Raw genomic sequence first — 22,808 nt, 5'->3', positions numbered from 1 at the left:
CTGAGTTTGCTATAACATTAGCGTAGCAAAATGTGCATGAGGGTGTCATAGACTAGTCCTGTTTTGTGACTAGACACCATGCTAAAGCTGATAGTCTTTTTTCAGAGACTCTATTTCATGCAACTGACCATGCTCAGGCACTTACTGCATCAGAGACTAGGTCCGGTAATGAAATACAACAGCCAGTTCTATGATGCCACTAAATGGCAGTATTTTTTGCTATCATAATAGCTTATTAAAAACAGAGCAGGAGGGTGTCATGCAGAGGTGCTGCACATAGATTTGCACCAGTGGGCACTAATGGAGTACAGCAGCCACTTCTTGTATGACACTAAGTTTACTCAATTTTTGGTATTATAATGTATTAGTAACAATGAGTTTGAGTGTGCAATGCAGGCAGACGTGATGCAAATATCTTTGCACTAGTGTGACTAGACAAAAGTCCAATAGCCACGTTTAGGATGCCACTAGGTACACTGACTGTTTGCTAGTATAATGGCTTAGTTAAAAAGAGTTTGAGTGTGCAATGCAGGTAGAGGTGCTGCAAATTTCTTTGCACTAGTGGGACTATAGCAAAGTCCAATAGCCACGTTTAGGATGCCGCTAGGTACACTGAGTGTTTGCTAGTATAATGGCTTAGTTAAAAAGAGTTTGAGTGTGCAATGCAGGCAGACGTGCTGCAAATATCTTTGCACTAGTGTGACTAGACAAAAGTCCAATAGCCACGTTTAGGATGCCACTAGGTACACTGACTGTTTGCTAGTATAATGGCTTAGTTAAAAAGAGTTTGAGTGTGCAATGCAGGTAGAGGTGCTGCAAATGTCTTTGCACTAGTGGGACTATAGCAAAGTCCAATAGCCACGTTTAGGATGCCACTAGGTACACTGACTGTTTGCTAGTATAATGGCTTAGTTAAAAAGAGTTTGAGTGTGCAATGCAGGCAGACGTGCTGCAAATATCTTTGCACTAGTGTGACTAGACAAAAGTCCAATAGCCACGTTTAGGATGCCACTAGGTACACTGACTGTTTGCTAGTATAATGGCTTAGTTAAAAAGAGTTTGAGTGTGCAATGCAGGTAGAGGTGCTGCAAATGTCTTTGCACTAGTGGGACTATAGCAAAGTCCAATAGCCACGTTTAGGATGCCACTAGGTACACTGACTGTTTGCTAGTATAATGGCTTAGTTAAAAAGAGTTTGAGTGTGCAATGCAGGCAGACGTGCTGCAAATATCTTTGCACTAGTGTGACTACACAAAAGTCCAATAGCCACGTTTAGGATGCCACTAGGTACACTGACTGTTTGCTAGTATAATGGCTTAGTTAAAAAGAGTTTGAGTGTGCAATGCAGGTAGAGGTGCTGCAAATGTCTTTGCACTAGTGGGACTATAGCAAAGTCCAATAGCCACGTTTAGGATGCCACTAGGTACACTGACTGTTTGCTAGTATAATGGCTTAGTTAAAAAGAGTTTGAGTGTGCAATGCAGGCAGACGTGCTGCAAATATCTTTGCACTAGTGTGACTAGACAAAAGTCCAATAGCCACGTTTAGGATGCCACTAGGTACACTGACTGTTTGCTAGTATAATGGCTTAGTTAAAAAGAGTTTGAGTGTGCAATGCAGGTAGAGGTGCTGCAAATGTCTTTGCACTAGTGGGACTATAGCAAAGTCCAATAGCCACGTTTAGGATGCCACTAGGTACACTGACTGTTTGCTAGTATAATGGCTTAGTTAAAAAGAGTTTGAGTGTGCAATGCAGGCAGACGTGATGCAAATATCTTTGCACTAGTGTGACTACACAAAAGTCCAATAGCCACGTTTAGGATGCCACTAGGTACACTGACTGTTTGCTAGTATAATGGCTTAGTTAAAAAGAGTTTGAGTGTGCAATGCAGGTAGAGGTGCTGCAAATGTCTTTGCACTAGTGGGACTATAGCAAAGTCCAATAGCCACGTTTAGGATGCCACTAGGTACACTGACTGTTTGCTAGTATAATGGCTTAGTTAAAAAGAGTTTGAGTGTGCAATGCAGGCAGACGTGCTGCAAATATCTTTGCACTAGTGTGACTAGACAAAAGTCCAATAGCCACGTTTAGGATGCCACTAGGTACACTGACTGTTTGCTAGTATAATGGCTTAGTTAAAAAGAGTTTGAGTGTGCAATGCAGGTAGAGGTGCTGCAAATGTCTTTGCACTAGTGGGACTATAGCAAAGTCCAATAGCCACGTTTAGGATGCCACTAGGTACACTGACTGTTTGCTAGTATAATGGCTTAGTTAAAAAGAGTTTGAGTGTGCAATGCAGGCAGACGTGATGCAAATATCTTTGCACTAGTGTGACTACACAAAAGTCCAATAGCCACGTTTAGGATGCCACTAGGTACACTGACTGTTTGCTAGTATAATGGCTTAGTTAAAAAGAGTTTGAGTGTGCAATGCAGGTAGAGGTGCTGCAAATTTCTTTGCACTAGTGGGACTATAGCAAAGTCCAATAGCCACGTTTAGGATGCCACTAGGTACACTGACTGTTTGCTAGTATAATGGCTTAGTTAAAAAGAGTTTGAGTGTGCAATGCAGGCAGACGTGCTGCAAATATCTTTGCACTAGTGTGACTAGACAAAAGTCCAATAGCCACGTTTAGGATGCCACTAGGTACACTGACTGTTTGCTAGTATAATGGCTTAGTTATAAAGAGTTTGAGTGTGCAATGCAGGTAGAGGTGCTGCAAATGTCTTTGCACTAGTGGGACTATAGCAAAGTCCAATAGCCACGTTTAGGATGCCACTAGGTACACTGACTGTTTGCTAGTATAATGGCTTAGTTAAAAAGAGTTTGAGTGTGCAATGTAGGCAGACGTGATGCAAATATCTTTGCACTAGTGTGACTACACAAAAGTCCAATAGCCACGTTTAGGATGCCACTAGGTACACTGACTGTTTGCTAGTATAATGGCTTAGTTAAAAAGAGTTTGAGTGTGCAATGCAGGTAGAGGTGCTGCAAATGTCTTTGCACTAGTGGGACTATAGCAAAGTCCAATAGCCACGTTTAGGATGCCACTAGGTACACTGACTGTTTGCTAGTATAATGGCTTAGTTAAAAAGAGTTTGAGTGTGCAATGCAGGCAGACGTGCTGCAAATATCTTTGCACTAGTGTGACTAGACAAAAGTCCAATAGCCACGTTTAGGATGCCACTAGGTACACTGACTGTTTGCTAGTATAATGGCTTAGTTAAAAAGAGTTTGAGTGTGCAATGCAGGCAGACGTGCTGCAAATATCTTTGCACTAGTGTGACTAGACAAAAGTCCAATAGCCACGTTTAGGATGCCACTAGGTACACTGACTGCTTGCTAGTATAATGGCTTAGTTAAAAAGAGTTTGAGTGTGCAATGCAGGCAGACGTGCTGCAAATATCTTTGCACTAGTGTGACTAGACAAAAGTCCAATAGCCACGTTTAGGATGCCACTAGGTACACTGACTGTTTGCTAGTATAATGGCTTAGTTATAATGATTTGGAGTGTGCAATGCAGGCAGAGGTGCTGCAAATATCTTTGCACTAGTGGGACTATAGCAAAGTCCAATAGCCACGTTTAGGATGCCACTAGGTACACTGAGTGTTTGCTAGTATAATGGCTTACTTATAATGAGTTGGAGTGTGCAGAGGACAGGAGGGTACAGTGCCAGGATTGTGGGGCTCTGGGTAGAGGAATGGAAGCCTGCCTTTCTATTCCCTCCTAATGGGGAAATGCAGGGAGGAAATCCCTGACCTTTGCTACACAGACGCTGTCGCTGTTTTCAAGACCTGTCACCTATGGCTCTGACCCTGCCGGTACGAGCCCTTAAAAGGACTGATGGAAAGTGCTATCCCTAAGCTGTCCAGCGCTGTGTATGGAGCGCATACAGCAGTATCAGCGATAGGACTCAGGACGGAGCTGCCCAAGTGATGTCTGACACCAAAGACGCAGAAGAGATAATGGCGACCTGGAGGAAAATGTCCGGTTTTATAATGCAGGGACATGTGACATGGACATCCTATCACACATGCCGTTGCTTCTCTGGCTAAAAGTCCACTTAGCTGTGTGTGTGTCTGGGATTGGCTGACATGCTGGCCCGCCCCACAAGACGCGCGCGCTTAGGGAAGGAAGACAAGGAAAAAAAAAAAAAAATGGCGATCGCCATTATACAAACAGGAGTGATCTGAAGGCGCTGTTCACGCACACTATACACTGAAATTTCATAATAGTGTGATTCACAGAGTGACTTACACTATTACAGCGGAAAGCCAGCTAGGAATTTGCTGTTTTTTTGCTGCTAGAACCGTTCTCGAACGTTTCTAGAACTATCGAGCTTTTGCAAAAAGCTCGAGTTCTAGTTCGATCTAGAACAGGCCCCAAAATCACTCGAGCCTAGAACTGGAGAACCACGAACCACGAACCGCGCTCAACTCTAGTCATAATGTCACATAATTTGGCCCTCATGCCCAATCTCTGGCTTTATTGATGTCAAGACATCACTTTAACCCTCAAGGGAACAGGCAATTTATCATTTTTGCGCTTTCGTTTTTTCCCTCCTCTCTTGTTGTTTTGTGAGATGTGCTGTAGTTTTAAATGATTTTGACAACTTTACCATATAATGTAATGAAAGATGGGAAAAAAGAAATCCGTGGGATAAAATGGGGAAAAAAATGCAATTCCGACATTTTTTTCCCTTTTGTTTCTGTAACGTACATTGTGCAGTAAAAATGACCTGACAAAAAATATTTCCACATCCGTTCAATTACGAGAATACCAAAAATGCTTTGATTTTTATTTTCTATTCAAGTGATAAAAAAAATTGTAAATGTAAAAATGGTCTTTTTTTGTGTCACCAGTTCCCAAAATCCGAAAAATTTTGATTTTTCTATTGATACACCTATGTGTATTTAGAATTTTTTTTCTCTTTACAGTAATCAATTGAGTTAATTAATTCCATATTTTACTAATACAGTAATACCAAGTATGCTTATGTGTCGCCCTGGGCAAGCCAGGGGACACAGGTCACACACCACCACACCCTACATCCCAGTTAGGAACACCAAAGCGAACCAAAAATCCTTGTTGCCTTCCTCCAGAGGCTGATGATTCACACCAGGGGGTGGGCCAGGCGATTGGCTCCGCCCACCGAGGAGTTCACAGCTCTGGAGGCGGGAAAAACCAGGCAGTTGAGTCCAGAGAGGGACATGAAGGAGTAAACAGAGAGTAGCCCAGGCAGGGCTCGAGTAAACAGCTAAGAGGAGTTAGGGAAGTGAAAGTAGAAGGAAGTGAAGTGGTAAAGGAGGAAAGCAAGAGTGGTGACAGAGAGAAAGCCTGAAGTGGTCCAGCTGTGTGCAGGACAGGTCAGCAAGGTCAGCAACGGCGGTGACTGTCTGGAGGGGGACCGTTTGGAAGTTCCTGGAAGGACCGCGGACGGGTAGTGGCCCGGCGGTCTGGAGCAGTGTTCCGAAGGACAGTCAGCACCAGGGCAGGGGCCTCTCGGACCCCGGCAAGGCTTGGAGTCGCCAGAAATTGCCAAATCCGTCAGTGAAGGGGACGTAGATCCCCCAACAACCAAGTCCCGATTGAAGGCAACAGCCCAACCAGTGTAAGAGAGACACCGCCACCGCCAAGGCACCAGTTTCTCAGGGCCAGCGCCTGCGGGCAAAGAGTAGAGCTCCTCCGGTTCAGCTTGAAGCCGGGGAGCGGGTTACCGGTGGGAACCCATCGCTACCAACACAGAAACAAAGGTGCAAGGAAAAGGGACATCACCGTCACCTACTGGGAGAGCAAGTGCAGCCGTCCGTGGGAACCGTCTTTCCAGCCGTGTGGTTTACCGTAAAACTGTGTCAACGTCTCAGGCTGAGTGAGTACCACAGTGCCGCAAGGCACAGCGCTGCCCCCGCGTCCCTGCGCCCACCAGGCCCTGCATCTCCCAAACTATCACCGGGCCCCGGGATCACCAACCCCTACCCACGGAGGGGCAACGCAACACCTGGCTGCTCCGCATCACCATCCCCGGGATCCCCATATTGAGCAGCGGTGGTGAAATCACCACAACCGTGGGTGGCGTCACGGACAATAAACAATTCCCACACCCAACAAACCCCTTTCACTCACGGGCGAGGAGCGCCGCTCGAGAAACTCCCGGGATCCGGCCCACCGCTCGAGCCACCACTGAGCAGCAGCCGCCGGACCCGAGCAGAAGGGGTGAGCGTAGTGTGCTGACACCCTCCTCCCCGCCCGCGACAACTTGGCGTCACGAACAGGATCTTACCGCTCTGCCGTCTGGTAAAGGTGCGCTTTGTTACTGCCGGAGATATCCGGCAGAAAAATTTCAGAAGCCGCCATCTTTGGCGCGAAAAGTTCCCGCTCGAGCGTCTTCTCGAGTAGTAGAGGCGCGAAGGCCAAAACCCCGCCCCGAGAGAGGAGGGGCCGGAAAGAGCTAAGGGGGATGCGATGGCGGCTGGCTGCATGTAGCTGCAGCTATAAAAGCAGAGACGCCAGGACTCTGCAGCAATACTGGGTTCCTGGAAGGCACGATTGCCAAGATGTACGACTCAACTCCCAACGAGGAAGCCCCTGCGCCCGGCACGGCGACGTGGTTGAGGGACCGGACCGTCCCGCTGAGTAACCGTCTGCAGGCCCATATGCAACTCCTCCTGGAGGAGTGGGAGACCGACATGGTGGATGTGGTGGCTGCTATGTGGAGACGCGAGGCAGAAGAGGATTTGGAGGAGCGGGTAAGCGACCCACGCCCCTGTATTCCTGAGGGATCGGCCGTTGGAGCTGAGGGGCCCGGCCGGCTTCCGCTCACCCTACCTCTCTCCCTGCTACCCGTAATAGCTGCTGCCGCCCCACCATTAGGCCCGCTACCTGCCCAACCGGTAGCGATACCCTGCCCAGCCGCTCCGGCGGACCAGCCGGCTGCAGACGTCCGGGACGTCCCTGAAGTATACCAAGGGGAACCGCTAGAACTGCGCCCCCTTAACAGCATGGTGCCAGAAGTTCCAGTAGAGACTGTGCCAGACCCTGAGCCCGGGACCGTGGCCTGGATGAGGGCCCGGGTGATTCAGTTCCACCAGCGTCAGCAGGAACAAATCCTCCAGATGATGGAGCAGTAGACCAGCGAGGTGGAGATGCTGACTACGACTACCCCGAGGTACGGAGGGGGAATGGATGTAGCAGAGTCGACTGGTGACCCACGTCCCTATGTCCTACCAGGACCGGCCGCTGCGGCTGAGGGGCCCGGACTAGTCTCGGCCTATGCATCACCCTTGCCATTACTTATGGGGCGCCTTAATGTAAGCTTGCCTAATCTGCTGCTCCGTGCTATCGCAGAAGGGGCTGAAGTGCTGGATGTTGGAGGCCAGGAGGCTGCGACAGCTGGCGGCAACCCGCCTGACGCAGGAACACGAGATGACGACTCCGGCCCTAATCCCGGGTCTGCTGCTGAGTTTGAAGAGGCAAGTGAGCGTTCCCGCTATGTAGGAGACCCCGTGGTTGTCCATACCCCGCGTGCCGGTGGAAATGGGTACCGGGTGCACCTGTCACCGCAGGCGTGTCAGTGCATGTTTGATGTGCCGGTGGCAGAGGACGGGTCCGCCTCAGCAGAAAGGTACGAGTAGGGCAGCGGGTGCCCGCAGCAGTCCCCGTTGGGACCACCATTTTGTTTGTTTAAAAAGTTTGAAAGTTCTGCTAATGATGAAAATGATACCAAGTACCTCACCTGATTGACTGTGTGATTTGCAACCGGCTGGAGCCGGCACCGTTGTCCCAGTGGGGACCGTTTAAAAGTTTTGCATGGAGGACTTTCCATGGACAAGCCCGTGAACTTGCAGGGCAACCACAAACGTTAGTGGCTTGTAAATAAGTTGTTTGCAGTTACCGTTTCCGCAATGCCGCCTCCGGAGAGGCAGGTTGGAGAGAGGGCCCTGAGCAGAGCAGGCTGGGGCCCAGCCACCAAAGGAACCGGTGGCTACCCTCTGGAGGGAAAGGACAGATCCCGCTCGGGTACCGTGTGCTGGACTGTGGGTCAAGGGGTGCTGCCTGGGCTTTAGGGGCTTTATTCAAGTGATAAAAAAAAATTGTAAATGTAAAAATGGTCTTTTTTTTGTGTCACCAGTTCCCAAAATCCGAAAAATTTTGATTTTTCTATTGATACACCTATGTGTATTTAGAATTTTTTTTCTCTTTACAGTAATCAATTGAGTTAATTAATTCCATATTTTACTAATACAGTAATACCAAGTATGCTTATGTGTCGCCCTGGGCAAGCCAGGGGACACAGGTCACACACCACCACACCCTACATCCCAGTTAGGAACACCAAAGCGAACCAAAAATCCTTGTTGCCTTCCTCCAGAGGCTGATGATTCACACCAGGGGGTGGGCCAGGCGGTTGGCTCCGCCCACCGAGGAGTTCACAGCTCTGGAGGCGGGAAAAACCAGGCAGTTGAGTCCAGAGAGGGACATGAAGGAGTAAACAGAGAGTAGCCCAGGCAGGGCTCGAGTAAACAGCTAAGAGGAGTTAGGGAAGTGAAAGTAGAAGGAAGTGAAGTGGTAAAGGAGGAAAGCAAGAGTGGTGACAGAGAGAAAGCCTGAAGTAGTCCAGCTGTGTGCAGGACAGGTCAGCAAGGTCAGCAACGGCGGTGACTGTCTGGAGGGGGACCGTTTGGAAGTTCCTGGAAGGACCGCGGACGGGTAGTGGCCCAGCGGTCTGGAGCAGTGTTCCGAAGGACAGTCAGCACCAGGGCAGGGGCCTCTCGGACCCCGGCAAGGCTTGGAGTCGCCAGAAATTGCCAAATCCGTCAGTGAAGGGGACGTAGATCCCCCAACAACCAAGTCCCGATTGAAGGCAACAGCCCAACCAGTGTAAGAGAGACACCGCCACCGCCAAGGCACCAGTTTCTCAGGGCCAGCGCCTGCGGGCAAAGAGTAGAGCTCCTCCGGTCCAGCTTGAAGCCGGGGAGCGGGTTACCGGTGGGAACCCATCGCTACCAACACAGAAACAAAGGTGCAAGGAAAAGGGACATCACCGTCACCTACTGGGAGAGCAAGTGCAGCCGTCCGTGGGAACCGTCTTTCCAGCCGTGTGGTTTACCGTAAAACTGTGTCAACGTCTCAGGCTGAGTGAGTACCACAGTACCGCAAGGCACAGCGCTGCCCCCGCGTCCCTGCACCCACCAGGCCCTCCATCTCCCAAACCATCACCGGGCCCCGGGATCACCAACCCCTTCCCACGGAGGGGCAACGCAACACCTGGCTGCTCCGCATCACCATCCCCGGGATCCCCATATTGAGCAGCGGTGGTGAAATCACCACAACCGTGGGTGGCGTCACGGACAATAAACAATTCCCACACCCAACAAACCCCTTTCACTCACGGGCGAGGAGCGCCGCTCGAGAAACCCCCGGGATCCGGCCCACTGCTCGAGCCACCACTGAGCAGCCGCCGCCGGCCCCGAGCAGAAGGGGTGAGCGTAGTGTGCTGACACCCTCCTCCCCGCCCGCGACACTTATGTTTATTTCTTCCTTTATTGATTGTAATGGTGGGAAAAAGAGGTTGACTTGAATTTTCACTCTCTCTCTCTCTCTCTCTCTCTCTCTCTCTCTCTCTCTCTCTATATATATATATATATATATATATATATATATATATATATATATGTATGTGTGTGTGTGTGTGTATATATATATATATATATATAATATATATAGAGAGAGAGAGAGACACCTCATTCAAAGAGTTTTCTTTATTTTCATAACTCTAAAAATTGTAGATTCACATTGAAGACATCAAAACTATGAATGAAAACATGTGCAATGAAATACTTAACAGAAAAGTGTGAAACAACTGAAAATATGTCTTATATTCTAAGTTCTTCAAAGTAGCCACCTTTTGCTTTGATTACTGCTTTGCACACTCTTGCCTTCACTTTGTGGTCCAGCTCACCCCCAAATCATCTCAATTGGGTTCAGGTCTGGTGACTGTGGAGGTCAGTTCATCTGGCGTAGCATCCCATCACTCTCCTTCTTAGTCAGATAGCCCTTACACAGCCTGGAGGTGTGTTTGGGGTCATTGTCCTGTTAAAAAATAAATGATGGTCCAACTAAACGCAAACCGGATGGAATAGCATGCCACTGCAAGATGCTATGGTAGCCATGCTGGTTCTGTATGCCTTCAATTTTGAATAAATCCCCAACAGTGTCACCAGCAAAGCACCCCCACACCATCACACCTCCTCCTCCATGCTTCACGGTGGGAACTAGCCATGTAGAGTCCATCCGTTCACCTGTTCTACAAAGACACGGTGGTTGGATCCAAAGATCTCAAATTTGGACTCATCAAACCAAAGCACAGATTTCCACTGGTCTAATGTCCATTCCTTGTGTTCTTTATCCCAAACAAGTCTCTTCTGTTTGTTGTCTGTCCTTAGCAGTGGTTTCCTAGCAGCTATTTTACCATGAAGGCCCGCTGCACAAAGTCTCCTCTTAATAGAGATGAGAAGGTGTGTCCAAACTTTTGGTCTGTACTGTATATATAGATCACCTTTTCTTCTAGTTTTTAATATTTTTTTTATTACCCTTAAAGGATATGAGCCTCAATCATGTGATCGCTTATACTATATACTGCAATACCATGGTATTGCAGTATAGAGTGAAAATCTCTCCTATAACTGAGCTTGTCTAAAGTGTCAAGATGACAGCGACAAAAGCGTTCAGCCGGATATCATAGTAATCCATCGACACTGACTGCGTTCGAGTTTCAGGGGGGCATTGGGAGCTAGCATACGTGAACATCAGCACATTTCATGTAAATACCAAACATTGACAACAGTACGGTATTTAAAGGGAATCTGTCAGCAGATTTTTGCTATGTAATTTGAGGACAGCATGTTGTAGAAGTTAAAAAAAAAACTATGCCTCTCTTATCAGGCTGTGTACTGTTGTTTACGTAAACTAAAGGCTTCATCACCTAGTTATTATCATTGCTGGACTACAATGTCATGTGCATGGCAGTTCAGCATGCCCTTTTCTGTGAGTGACACCTCACTGTCAATGTACAATCTCTATAGAGAGCCTGGTGTGGGTGGGACAGCTCCCAGCTCAGCTGCATTGCTAAATCTAAAAGCTCTGATTGTACCTGAACGGCTGCAGCCAGTAATCTAAGTAATACATCATTAGATTCAGAATCTCTTTGCCTACATTTTTCTGCTCTCAGATGAGGCAGAAAAACCTGCTGACAGATTCCCTATAAATGGTTGAACCAAGTTTGCACAGAGGTTGTTAGACACAGATACTGGCTATGTAATATTGTTATTATTTGCTGTGTGTGGTGGAAGCTCAGCTCTTGAGTCCACACATGTGGACCCCTTCCCAGGATATCCACTTACTTCCTAATACGAGAAGGGGTTAAAAACATAAGATTAGAGTGATGGTGATCCATCGGCTGGAAAAAGGGTAAAAGACAATACATTTTAAAATAAAGTGTTATTAAATATTTAATTTTCTTCCTTCACCAGTTACTCCTGGGGCTCACATTTTCTATGGTTTGATGTCAGGATGTGGCAATACTGTTGTACTATGGGGCCACTGCTCTTTGTCGAACTAATTTTTTTTGCAATCATTGAAAAGTTTTTGTACGTGTGTTACTTCTTTTTTGCCCTCCCAAAATATAGTTTTCAAATGTGTTTCGAATCTTTGTTTTCTTGTGCCATGACTCCATTCACTTTCAAAGGCATTCTCTTCATAAAAGGCAAGAAATCACCCCCATACTAATTGGTCCAAAGTGATATCGAGCCATGAATACAATCCAAAATTGAGAATGCTATGAATAGTTTTGGCATGCTGACTACCCCTGGGAAGACTTAAACTGATTCATGTCTTCTCCATATAAAAATAATGGTTTGTCGTAGTCATTTAATGGAGCCCTTAGAGTCATACGAATGGTTTTATCAACTTTTTATCACTCACTAAAACTTATGGAAGTTCTCGTGATTGTTATATTTTGGTCTAGTAGAAACTTGATGCCTTCTTTACTGTCATAGTTGGGTTTATTTTATAAAGTGAGGTGTGGATTCAAAATGGCCGTCATCAGGTCTGTATCTAAATGTTGTCATTTCTTAGGGATTTGGGTGCAATCTTTTTAGTGGTTATTGATAGAGTTTTATATATGATGTAAGGGATTACCTGGTTGTGCTTCCTAGCGATCAGGGGTAATCTGTGCATGAATCTTGGGATGTTTATTTTTTCATTATATACCTTTTGTTGATTATTTTTTGATTATAGATATACACTGATAACCATCAATGAACTAGAAAAAAATCTAATTATAAAATAAGACGTGTAAAATCAGAAACCGTGAATATAGTAGCCTGTGCTTACATCTCCCCCCCCATTTTCCATACCCATGGGATCAGGGCACCGAGGCTTCCCTAAGCGTACATGCTGATGTCAGTTCAATCTGTGTCAATGAAAGCTTTATTTAAATTACATTACTAAATTTCCTCACTCCCCATTTGGCAAAAGCATTTAAAAAATGTCACCCTATTTGCTATTAACTTGCTTGCATACTGCTCCATAGACCATGGGTACTGGCTGTGTTATACAGCTGGCAGCCACCTGCAACTGCTGTAATCGGAGGTGACTTCAATCATGCCAGATCCCATAGATGCCTGGGTAGCACCCAGAGGTGAACATACCATTGGTGGAACCTATTGAGGGGCTCAAGAGATGAAGGGACCTCTTCTGCCTCCAAAGCAACAAACTGAGGGCCACATGCTATTCTCCCCACTCCTGTCTGCATCTGCCACTGGCTGCATCAAATGCCTTTCAACTAACATATTACTCAAATGTTCCAGACCCCTGACTATTCAGGGGACAGGTCCAATATCCGATTTTGTAATCTAATACCCACTGTTGGGGAGGTTCTAACTCATTTCAAAAGTTTCTGGGAGTAAGGCTATGTGCGCATGTTGCGTATTTGCATGCAGTTACGCTGCAATCTGCACAGCAGCGTAACTGCATGCGTCCTGCGTCCCCAGCATAATCTATGAAGATTATGCAGGAGATGTGCACATGTGGCGTATTAGAGCGCAGCGCTTCGGCTGCTGCCTGAAGTGCGCATTCTAAGAAGTGACATGTCACTTCTTTCCTGCGCTCTGCATGCAGCCCATGCACTGTCTATGGGAGGGGCTGCAGTCAGAGCGCATGGAATCGCCTTTTTTATTTTCATTACGGACTCTTTCTGCAGCGATTTGAAGCGCACCTGTGCTGTTCAAATCGCTGCAGAAATTTCTGCAGTGACTGTACACAACGTGCGCACATAGCCTCAGTCAGCAGCTGTGACACTAACAAAATACACAGGCTTGTGATTTCCAAAACTCTCCCAAAAAATCTGAATCTGGAGTGTTTGTTTTATTTATAGACTATAGGAATATTGAGGTTCTGTGTATAATTGTAGGAGGTTCATATATGATAGCTAATAAGTAAACTAAAAAAACAGAGCATCCCATCCCGTCCTGTTGCTGTATTCATGTAGCTCTGAGGAATCCTACCGATGGGTGCTGGTGACCCACTGGTGTATGCAACGTGGAATAGGAAGACGAGAAGAGAAATCCAGCACTACCAAACGGTAAAATGTAAAAAGTCTTACTTTATTGAGAATCCACTAAAAAGAGTAATAGGATCCAGAGTTACAAGGCTACTGACGCGTTTCTGGCCCTTAGTTAAAGCTGTGGCAGATCTTAGTACTGGAAGACAGCAGTGGTTATTATTATATACTACTTTATGCTACACATAATAAACTCATCTTCATATGGAATATCTGGAGCATTGCACCATTTGTGAATTGCCTTGCACATCCAGCGTGACGGTTTCCTGCTGATTCCTGCACATTTATTGCCTTCTTCTGGTCCCTTTGCAGGAATAGAGGGTCAGGATCAGGATGATCATCTATCCAAAGAAGTGAAGGTCGTGGTGGGTCATAAAGCAAATCTTCCCTGCGACGTGCACAGCCATCATGATTCCAGCACCTCCACATTGCAATGGCTGTATGTAAGTAAACATAAAGAAGTATTGCACTGTAATATGCGTCATCTGGTGTATGTGAGCAGTCTCTATATATGCCTGTCCATCACGGTTGTTTATAGAAATCGTGACAGATTCACTTGTCTCACTTTAAAGTCTTAAATAGGCTCATTAATGTTGATTGACAGCTGCTTCCAGGCTCATTCAAGAAATTTCACTTCTAAAAACTCTGCTCCACTCAATGTTTTATGGACATAGCTGTCCTCGTTAAGGATGCCCTTGTAAACCTTATAGCCATATAGCGGACAGTAGTGTATCCATACCTCCCAACCGTCCCGGATACAGCGGGACAGTCCCTCTTCTGAGCCTTTGATCCCGGGTCCCGCCCGTGAGGCTGTTTATCCCGGGCTCCACCCACCCACTGTAGCCCCGCCTCGCTGTTTCTCCCTTCTATTCATTACAGAGCCGACCGCGCACCTACTCCTGTGACTGCTGCTGAGGTATGAATCACCCCCTGCAGCAGAGCGACCCCTCCCTGCAGCAGAGCGATCCCCCCTCCCCCAGAGCCGACCCCCCCAGTCCTGGAGCCTGCGTTTCTCTGCAGCTGTTCTCTGATTCCCCGTGTGCGGCTTCTCACTGCTGCAGACACGCGGGGAGTCAGGAAGCTGAGGAGACCGTGCAATCAGCACTTCTCTCTCCTGCAGATAGCACTGGCCAGTAATAACCTATGCAGAGTGACATCTGCAGGCTTCTATTAGCTTACCGATCAGTGGTCTCCTGCCTGTGGAGCAGAGCTGCTGGGTCCTAGCTTCCCAACAACTTCAGCTCTGCTTTATCCTGGCTCCCCTACCAGTTAAAGGGAACATGTCAGCAGAAATTTCACAATAAAAGTAATAGATTCCCCTCTCCAGCTCCTGGGCTGCTTCTAGAAAGGTTCCTGTTGTTATTGTGCCCCCTTTGAGACCTACAAAAATACTTTATGAAGTCTTACCTTTTTGTATGCAAATGTGTTTTTATGGTCACGGGGGCGGGCTGTCTGGCGTCCGTTATTCCCCCTCCTGCCGCTTTACGCAGTCCCCCATTGCTCATTTACATACACAAGAACGCCTTCCTCATGTAACTGTCCTCCCGAAGTTTTGCGCATGTGAACGCTTTTTCAGGTGATTGCGCAGGCACGAGATTATGGGCGGCGCTGTGATTGTCATCAACAGCGTTAACCAAGTACCCGCCCATAATCTCGTGCCCGCACTTTTCCCTCTGACTCCACCGTTATGCGCAAGTGCTGGCCATATGAACCATGTTACCTATTACTGCTTGCACGAGATTATGGGCGGGTACTTGGATGACTTTACTGATGACAATCACAGCGCCGCCCATAATCTCGCGCCCACGGTAATAGGTAACGTGGTTCATATGGCCAGTGCTTGCACATAACGGTGGAGGCAGAGTGAGAAGCGCGGGCACGAGATTATGGGCAGGTACTTGGATGACGCTGCTGATGACAATCACAGCGCCGCCCATAATCTCGCGCCCACGGTAATAGGTAACGTGGTTCATATGGCCAGTGCTTGCGCATAACGGTGGAGGCAGAGTGAGAAGCGCGGGCACGAGATTATGGGCAGGTACTTGGATGACGCTGCTGATGACAATCACAGCGCCGCCCATAATCTCGCGCCCATGGTAATAGGTAACGTGGTTCATATGGCCAGTGCTTGCGCATAACGGTGGAGGCAGAGTGAGAAGCGTGGGCACGAGATTATGGGTGGGTACTTGGATGACGCTGCTGATGACAATCACAGCGCCGCCCATAATCTCGCGCCCATGGTAATAGGTAACGTGGTTCATATGGCCAGTGCTTGCGCATAACGGTGGAGGCAGAGTGAGAAGCGCGGGCACAAGATTATGGGCAGGTACTTGGATGATGCTGCTGATGACAATCACAGCGCCGCCCATAATCTCGCGCCCATGGTAATAGGTAACATGGTTCATATGGCCAGTGCTTGCGCATAACGGTGGAGGCAGAGTGAGAAGCGTGGGCACGAGATTATGGGTGGGTACTTGGATGACGCTGCTGATGACAATCACAGCGCCGCCCATAATCTCGCGCCCATGGTAATAGGTAACGTGGTTCATATGGCCAGTGCTTGCGCATAACGGTGGAGGCAGAGTGAGAAGCGCGGGCACGAGATTATGGGCGGGTACTTGGATGACGCTGCTGATGACAATCACAGCGCCGCCCATAATCTCGCGCCTGCGCAATCACCTCAAAAGCGTTCACACTTTGCACAGTGCTCAGTCCCGCGAGAGTGGCACTGGGCATGCACAAAACTTCAGGAGGACAGTTACATGAGGAAGGCGTCCTCATGTATGGAAATGAGCAATGGGGGACGGCGTACAGCGGCAGGAGGGGGAATAACGGACGCCAGGCAGCCCGCCCCCGTGACCATAAAAACAGATTTGCATACAAAAAGGTAAGACTTCATAAAGTATTTTTTTAGGTCTCAAAGTGGGCACAATAACAACAGGAACCTTTCCAGAATGCAGCCCAGGAGCTGCAGAGGGGAATCTTTTATTTTTTTTGCTAAATTTCTGGTGACAGTTTCCCTTTAAAGGGAACCTATCAGGTGCAATCTGCACTCAGAGCCAGGAGCAGTTCTGGGTGTATATTGCTAATCCCTCCCTAACTGTCCCTGTATACACTAGCATAGATAAAGAGATCTATAGAAAAAGTATTTTTAAAGAGCTTATATCTTATGCTAATTAGCGCGGGGACTAGTCCCAAGGGCGTTACTTCACTTGGCTAGTCGGCTCACATAGCGTATTAGTACTCACACAGGGGCGTAATAACATGCTAACATGCTATGCGAGCCGACTAGCCAAGTGAAGTAACGCCCTTCGGACTAGTCCCCGCGCTCATTAGCATAAGATATAAGATCTTTAAAAATATTTGTTCTTGATCTCTTTATCTATGCTAGTGTATACAGGGACGGTTAGGCAGGGATTAGCAATATGTGCCCAGAACTGCTCCTGGCTCTGAGTGCATATTGCACCTGACAGGTTCACTTTAAAGGGAACCTGTCACCAGATTTGGGGCCTATAAGCTGCGGCCACCACCAGCGGGATCTTATGTACACATTCTAACATGCTGCATACCTCCCAACCGTCCCGGATACAGCGGGACTTTCACGCTTTACGTTGTTTGTCCCGTTGCCACGGGCGGGACGGCCGGCTCCCGGGCTCCGCCCACCCACTCTCTCTCCGCCTCCCTGCTTTTCCCTCCTACCATCCTAGTAGACGTGGCATAGAGAGGAGCGCTGCCTGTGCTGCTGCTGGTACAGTAAACTAATCTCCCCAGCGCTGATTTCCCTCCCTCCCCCCTCACCCCCGGCCGGAGCCTGTCTGTGCGGTCGGCCGGCCGCCTGTCTGTGCGGTCGGCCGGCCGCCTGTCTGTGCGGTCGGCCCGCCACCTGTCTGTGCGGGCGCCCCCCTGCCGCCTGTCTGTGCGGGCGCCACCCGCCGCCTGTCTGTGCGGGCGCCCCCCGCCGCCTGTCTGTGCGGGCGCCCCCCTGCCGCCTGTCTGTGCGGGCGCCCCCCTGCCGCCTGTCTGTGCGGGCGCCCCCCTGCCGCCTGTCTGTGCGGGCGCCCCCCTGCCGCCTGTCTGTGCGGGCGCCCCCCGCCGCCTGTCTGTGCGGGCGGCCCGCCGCCTCATTGTGCGGGCAGCCGGCCGCCTCTCTGTGCGGGCGGCTGGCCGCCTCTCTGTGCGGGCGGCCCGCCGCCTGTCTGTGAAGGCGGCCGGCCGCCTGTCTGTGAAGGCGACCGGCCGCCTCACTGTGCGGGCGACCGGCCGCCTCACTGTGGCTGCCTGCGTGTCCGTGCTGGAGGCCCGCCGGCTGCCTGCGTGTCCGTGCTGGAGGCCCGCCGGCTGCCTGCGTGTCCGTGCTGGAGGCCCGCCGGCTGCCTGCGTGTCCGTGCTGGAGGCCCGCCGGCTGCCTGCGTGTCCGTGCTGGAGGCCCGCCGGCTGCCTGCGTGTCCGTGCTGGAGGCCCGCCGGCTGCCTGCGTGTCCGTGCTGGAGGCCCGCCGGCTGCCTGCGTGTCCGTGCTGGAGGCCCGCCGGCTGCCTGCGTGTTTGTGCTGAATGGGTGTGGATGGGGAGTGGATATGGGCGTGACTGTGAAATGGGTGTGGTTAGGGGGCGTGGCCTAAAAATTTGCCGCGGCGCGCTACGCGCGCCGCAAACTTTGTCCCTCTTTTCCTTCTTTAAAAGTTGGGAGGTATGGTGTATCTCTTTGAAAGACACTGAGGAACTGTATAGCAGCTAAAGGAATATATTACATTATACAGACCTTCAGAAACAGAGGGAAATACCATCACCTCATAGAGAATGCCCAGACTCTCAGCTCAGAGCCTTATAGTCACTACTTTTGGGCTATGTGCACACGCTGCAGATTTGGTGCAGAAATTTTCTGCATTAAATCTGCATCTTCTGGCTGAAAAAGGCTCCAAAACACAGGCATTGTAGGTGCCTTTTTGTGCCATCCTTTTTTTTAATGAGGTTAATGGGTGGAAGGGCTAGAAATTGCAGGAAAAAAATGCCCCAAGAATTGCTATGCTGCAGATTATTTTCTTCACCAAATCTGCAAGGAGAAAATAAGCAACGTGCGCACAACACTTCAGAATTCTCATTGACTGTGCTGGCATAAGGATAGACATGTGACAAAACTGCACCAAAAACGGACCATGCGTACACAGCCTTAGGCCCGTTTCACACGTCAGTGAAAAACACTGACGTTTTTCACTGGCGTGTAAAACACGCACATATCCCTCCGTGTGCCGTGAATTACGGCACACGTGGGTTGTCTAAGTGCAATCCGGGCTCCGTTCTCCGTGGCCCGTGATTGCACTTAGAGATTAACTCACCTGTGCGCGCTCCCGCTCTCCATGGTGCTGATCGCTCCCGCAGTGCAGCATCCGGCCGGTGCTGACCCCCGCAGCAGCTGCTTCCGGGTCGGCTGTGTTGTGCATCATGAATATGCGCGACAGTAATCAGCCGGCTCAGAAGCAGCAGGCTGCATGGGCTGCAGAGGACATCGCTGGAGCCGGGTGAGTAAAAATGATTTTTATTTTAAAAGCACGTTTTTTTCTGGCACGTGTTTCACGGACCACACCACTGCGTGGTCCGTGGAACATCAGTGATGCCAGAAAAAAATGGACATGTCTCCGTGCGGCAAACACGCACACGCGGGTACGCCATACGGAGACACGTGCAGTGAAAAATCACTGATGTGTGAGCAGACCCATTCATTATAATGGGTCTGCGTATGTCAGTGATTCTGGTACGTTTAAAAAAAAGCACAAACGTCCCAGAATCACTGACGTGTGAAACAGGCCTTACAGGGCAAATTCAGATGTCTGAGAAACACATAGCTCCCGACCGTCCTGGATTCAGCACAACTGTCCTGATTTGATATGTCAGACCCACTATATCAGGGCTTTGTCCCAACCCACTCACTTCTCTTAAGCATGTTCATTATAGCATAAGCTGCTTTATATACATTTAGATTATTTAAATTAAACAATTCACTTCTTCTCTGATCTTCCCTGGAATCAAAGCCATAACCTCCATCTTTGCCGGCAGCAGCTGAAGTTATGAGCTGCATGGGAAATTTGGTATATTTGAAGCTGCATTGCAGGTAATCAACACACCAACAGATTATACTGGTACATAGAGATACATGTGTACATTGCAGTGTATTTCTTTGTACCTGTATTCTAGAAAAAGAATAAGGCAGATTTTTTTGTTCCTATAAAGCTACTAAAAAATGAAAAAACAATTTAAAAAATGTCATTTTCTCTTTTTTGAAAATCTGCATTCTCTGGGAATCAAACCCACAACCTACATCATTGCAGGCAGCAGCTAAAGCTATGAGCCAAAGGCTACACTAACATCCTTGGGTGGATTTTCAATACTTGATGCAGCAGTGCAGCCACAAAACCCTCAGGCAGTTAATACTCCTACAGATACATTGTATATACTGCACTAATGTATTCTTATGTCCTTTATTCTAGAGGGAAAATAAAAGTCAGATTTTTTTTTTCTTCCTATAAATTTACTACAAGATAATTGCAATAATGTCATTTTTAATATCACTTTTTTTAAAAATAAGAATAAATATCACTAATGAGCAAATTACATGGACATATCAGGGGTTACTGTAATTGTGATGACCCGAACAACACAGCGATCAGATTATTTACAGTCTTTGGTAAATGGCATACAAAAAAATGGCATCATTGATTTTTTTTTTCTCTTTATTTAACCCATAAAAATGTAATAAAAGGTTAAAACAGAAAGGGTTTTTTTTGTTTATTTTAATCTCCACATAGAAGCCTATAGGGAAAAAAAACCCCACCAATACCGCACAGTCAGCAGTGACTTTAGATGCACTGAGGGATTTCATCAAATCACATCCCATTTGCTTGAACTTTTTTCTGTGTTCACATGTAGCATAAATACTGTGTTTTTTCTACTTTTTTTATTTAGATCTGCTGAGTGTAAATGTCCTATCAAAGTGGATGTGATTTCTAGAAAACTTCCTCCCACTGTGTATCTAAAACAGACCTGGGCATGGTGCAGCCCGCGGGCCGGACGCGGCCCGCCTACTGTCTGTGACCGGCCCGCCCGTCTTCAGCCGGTGGGGTGGAGCCGGGCTGCTGCGTGTTTGGCAGGGAGCGATCCTGCAGCTCCACTCAGTCAGTGCAGGCAGCGGAACGCAGGAATCTCTCCTCTGTTCCCTGCCGGCACTTTCTCTGTGACACACACGTGCGCCCTGATAACGTCAGTACTGCACGGTGTGTGTCATTTCAAAAGTTCCTGCCTGGCCGGCAGCAGAAGAAATGGCACAGCAGGGACCTTCACTGAGAGAAGCAGCCGCGAGGCCCCTAGGAGAACTGCATCGGAGCAGCCAGGGCACATACAAGAGAAGAAGCAGATCGGTGGGGGGCCCGTATGGAGCTGCCTGAGGAGGGAGAGGTGAGTAGTGACTAAAGCTGAGGAGGGGACAATGAGGAGGGGAGGTGAGTGTTGACTAAAGCTGAGGAGGGGACAATGAGGAGGGGGAGGTGAGTGGTGTCTAAAGCTGAGGTGGGGACAATGAAGAGGGGGAGGTGAGTGGTGAGTATAGCTGAGGAGGGGACAATGAGGAGGGGGAGGTGAGTGGTGAGTATAACTGAGGAGGCGACAATGAGGAGGGGGAGGTGAGTGGTGAGTATAGCTGAGGAGGGGACAATGAGGAGGGAGAGGTGAGTAGTGAGTATAGCTGAGGAGGGGATAATGAGGAGGGAGAGGTGAGTGGTGACTAAGGCTGAGGAGGGGACAATGAGGAGGGAGAAGTGAGTGGTGACTAAGGCTGAGGAGGGACAATGAGGAGGGGGAGGTGAGTGGTGACTAATAAGCTGAGGGGGGGAACTGGTGACTAATACTGGGGGTGTAGTGATGTAGTTTATTACAGATGTTGTATATGGGGGTGTAGTGATGTAGTATATTACAGATGTAGTATATAGGGGTGTAGTGATGTATATTACAGGGGTAGTATATAGGGGTGTAGTGATGTAGTATATTACAGGTTTGGTATATAGGTGTGTAGTAGTGTAGTATATTACAGGTGTAGTATATAGGGGTGTAGCAATGTAGTATATTACAGGTGTAGTATATAGGTGTTGTAGTGATTTAGTATATTACAGGTTTAGTATATAGGGGTGTAGTGATGTAGTATATTACAGGTGTAGTATATAGGGGTTGTAGTGTTGTAGTATATTACAGGTATAGTATATGGAGGAGGTGTAGTAATGTAGTATATTGGGTAGAACTGAGTTAATTATATTAGTCCAACCCTCTAAAACCATCGCAATTTCTCATGCGGCCCCATGGGAAAATTAATTGCCCACCCCGATCTAAAAGATGGTGCTGAACTGTGCGCTTTTGGTGCATGTTTTCTGCATCAGGTGCATATTTTGTGTATAGCCTTCTGTATGGAGCTTAAAAAACAAAAATGTAAAGAAAAGTTAGTTTTTTAAGTGCAGAAACAAAGCTTTTCTGTACTAAAAAAGAAAAAAAATTAACAATGTGCCTTCATATCCGCACCAAAAATGCATCAAATAATGGGAAAAAGGCATAAAACATGTAGCAAAACTGCAATAATCGGAAAGGATTGTTATTATGTAGTTGGTGCAGGCAAAATAGAAAAAACACAGTATTTCTGCAACGTGTGAACTGAACACGGCCTTACAGACACACAAAAGTCAGCTGTCTTAGGCTATGTGCACACACTATGTTTTTTTGACGCTGCGTTTTTGTGCGTTTTTTAGTGCTAAAACCGCACAGAAACGCAGCGTCTTTAAAAAACACATGAAAAAACGCATGCGTTTTTACCGCGTTTTGGTGCGTTTTTGGCTGCGTTTTGCTGCGTTTTTGCTCACTGCGTTTTTTTCTGCGTTTTTTTATCAGTGAACATTGCCATTAAAGATTGTTGAAAAAACAAAAACAGGTCTGATGTCATTTCCTTCTTCCATATGTTCTTCATTCTCCACTAGTGTATGCAGGAGGGCAGACAGCTGCTGAACTACAAGGCTCAGCATGCTCCATCCAGGACTGTATGCTGGAGGGAGAGGCAGGGGGAGCAGACCTACAAGGCTCAGCATACTCCATCCACTAGTGGATGCAGGAGAGCAGACAGCAGCTGCAGAACTACAAGGCTCAGCATCCTCCATCCAATA

The 22,808-nt window shown here is 48.0% G+C and overlaps 1 protein-coding gene across 1 annotated transcript in view; it reads left to right on the top strand.

Moving 5' to 3' along the window:
• Positions 1-22,808, top strand: part of MCAM (melanoma cell adhesion molecule) — a 175,914-nt gene that overhangs the window by 89,630 nt on the left and 63,476 nt on the right. The window contains exon 2 of the mRNA XM_075329190.1: positions 13,933-14,063. Coding sequence (XP_075185305.1) covers positions 13,933-14,063 — 131 coding nt within the window. The remainder of the gene's footprint in view (positions 1-13,932; positions 14,064-22,808) is intronic.

The sequence above is a fragment of the Anomaloglossus baeobatrachus genome, chromosome 11, assembly GCF_048569485.1.
Source record: "Anomaloglossus baeobatrachus isolate aAnoBae1 chromosome 11, aAnoBae1.hap1, whole genome shotgun sequence".
Lineage (NCBI taxonomy): Eukaryota > Metazoa > Chordata > Amphibia > Anura > Aromobatidae > Anomaloglossus > Anomaloglossus baeobatrachus.
Note: the sequence above shows the minus strand (reverse complement) of the source record. Positions and strands in the feature narration are given on the sequence as shown.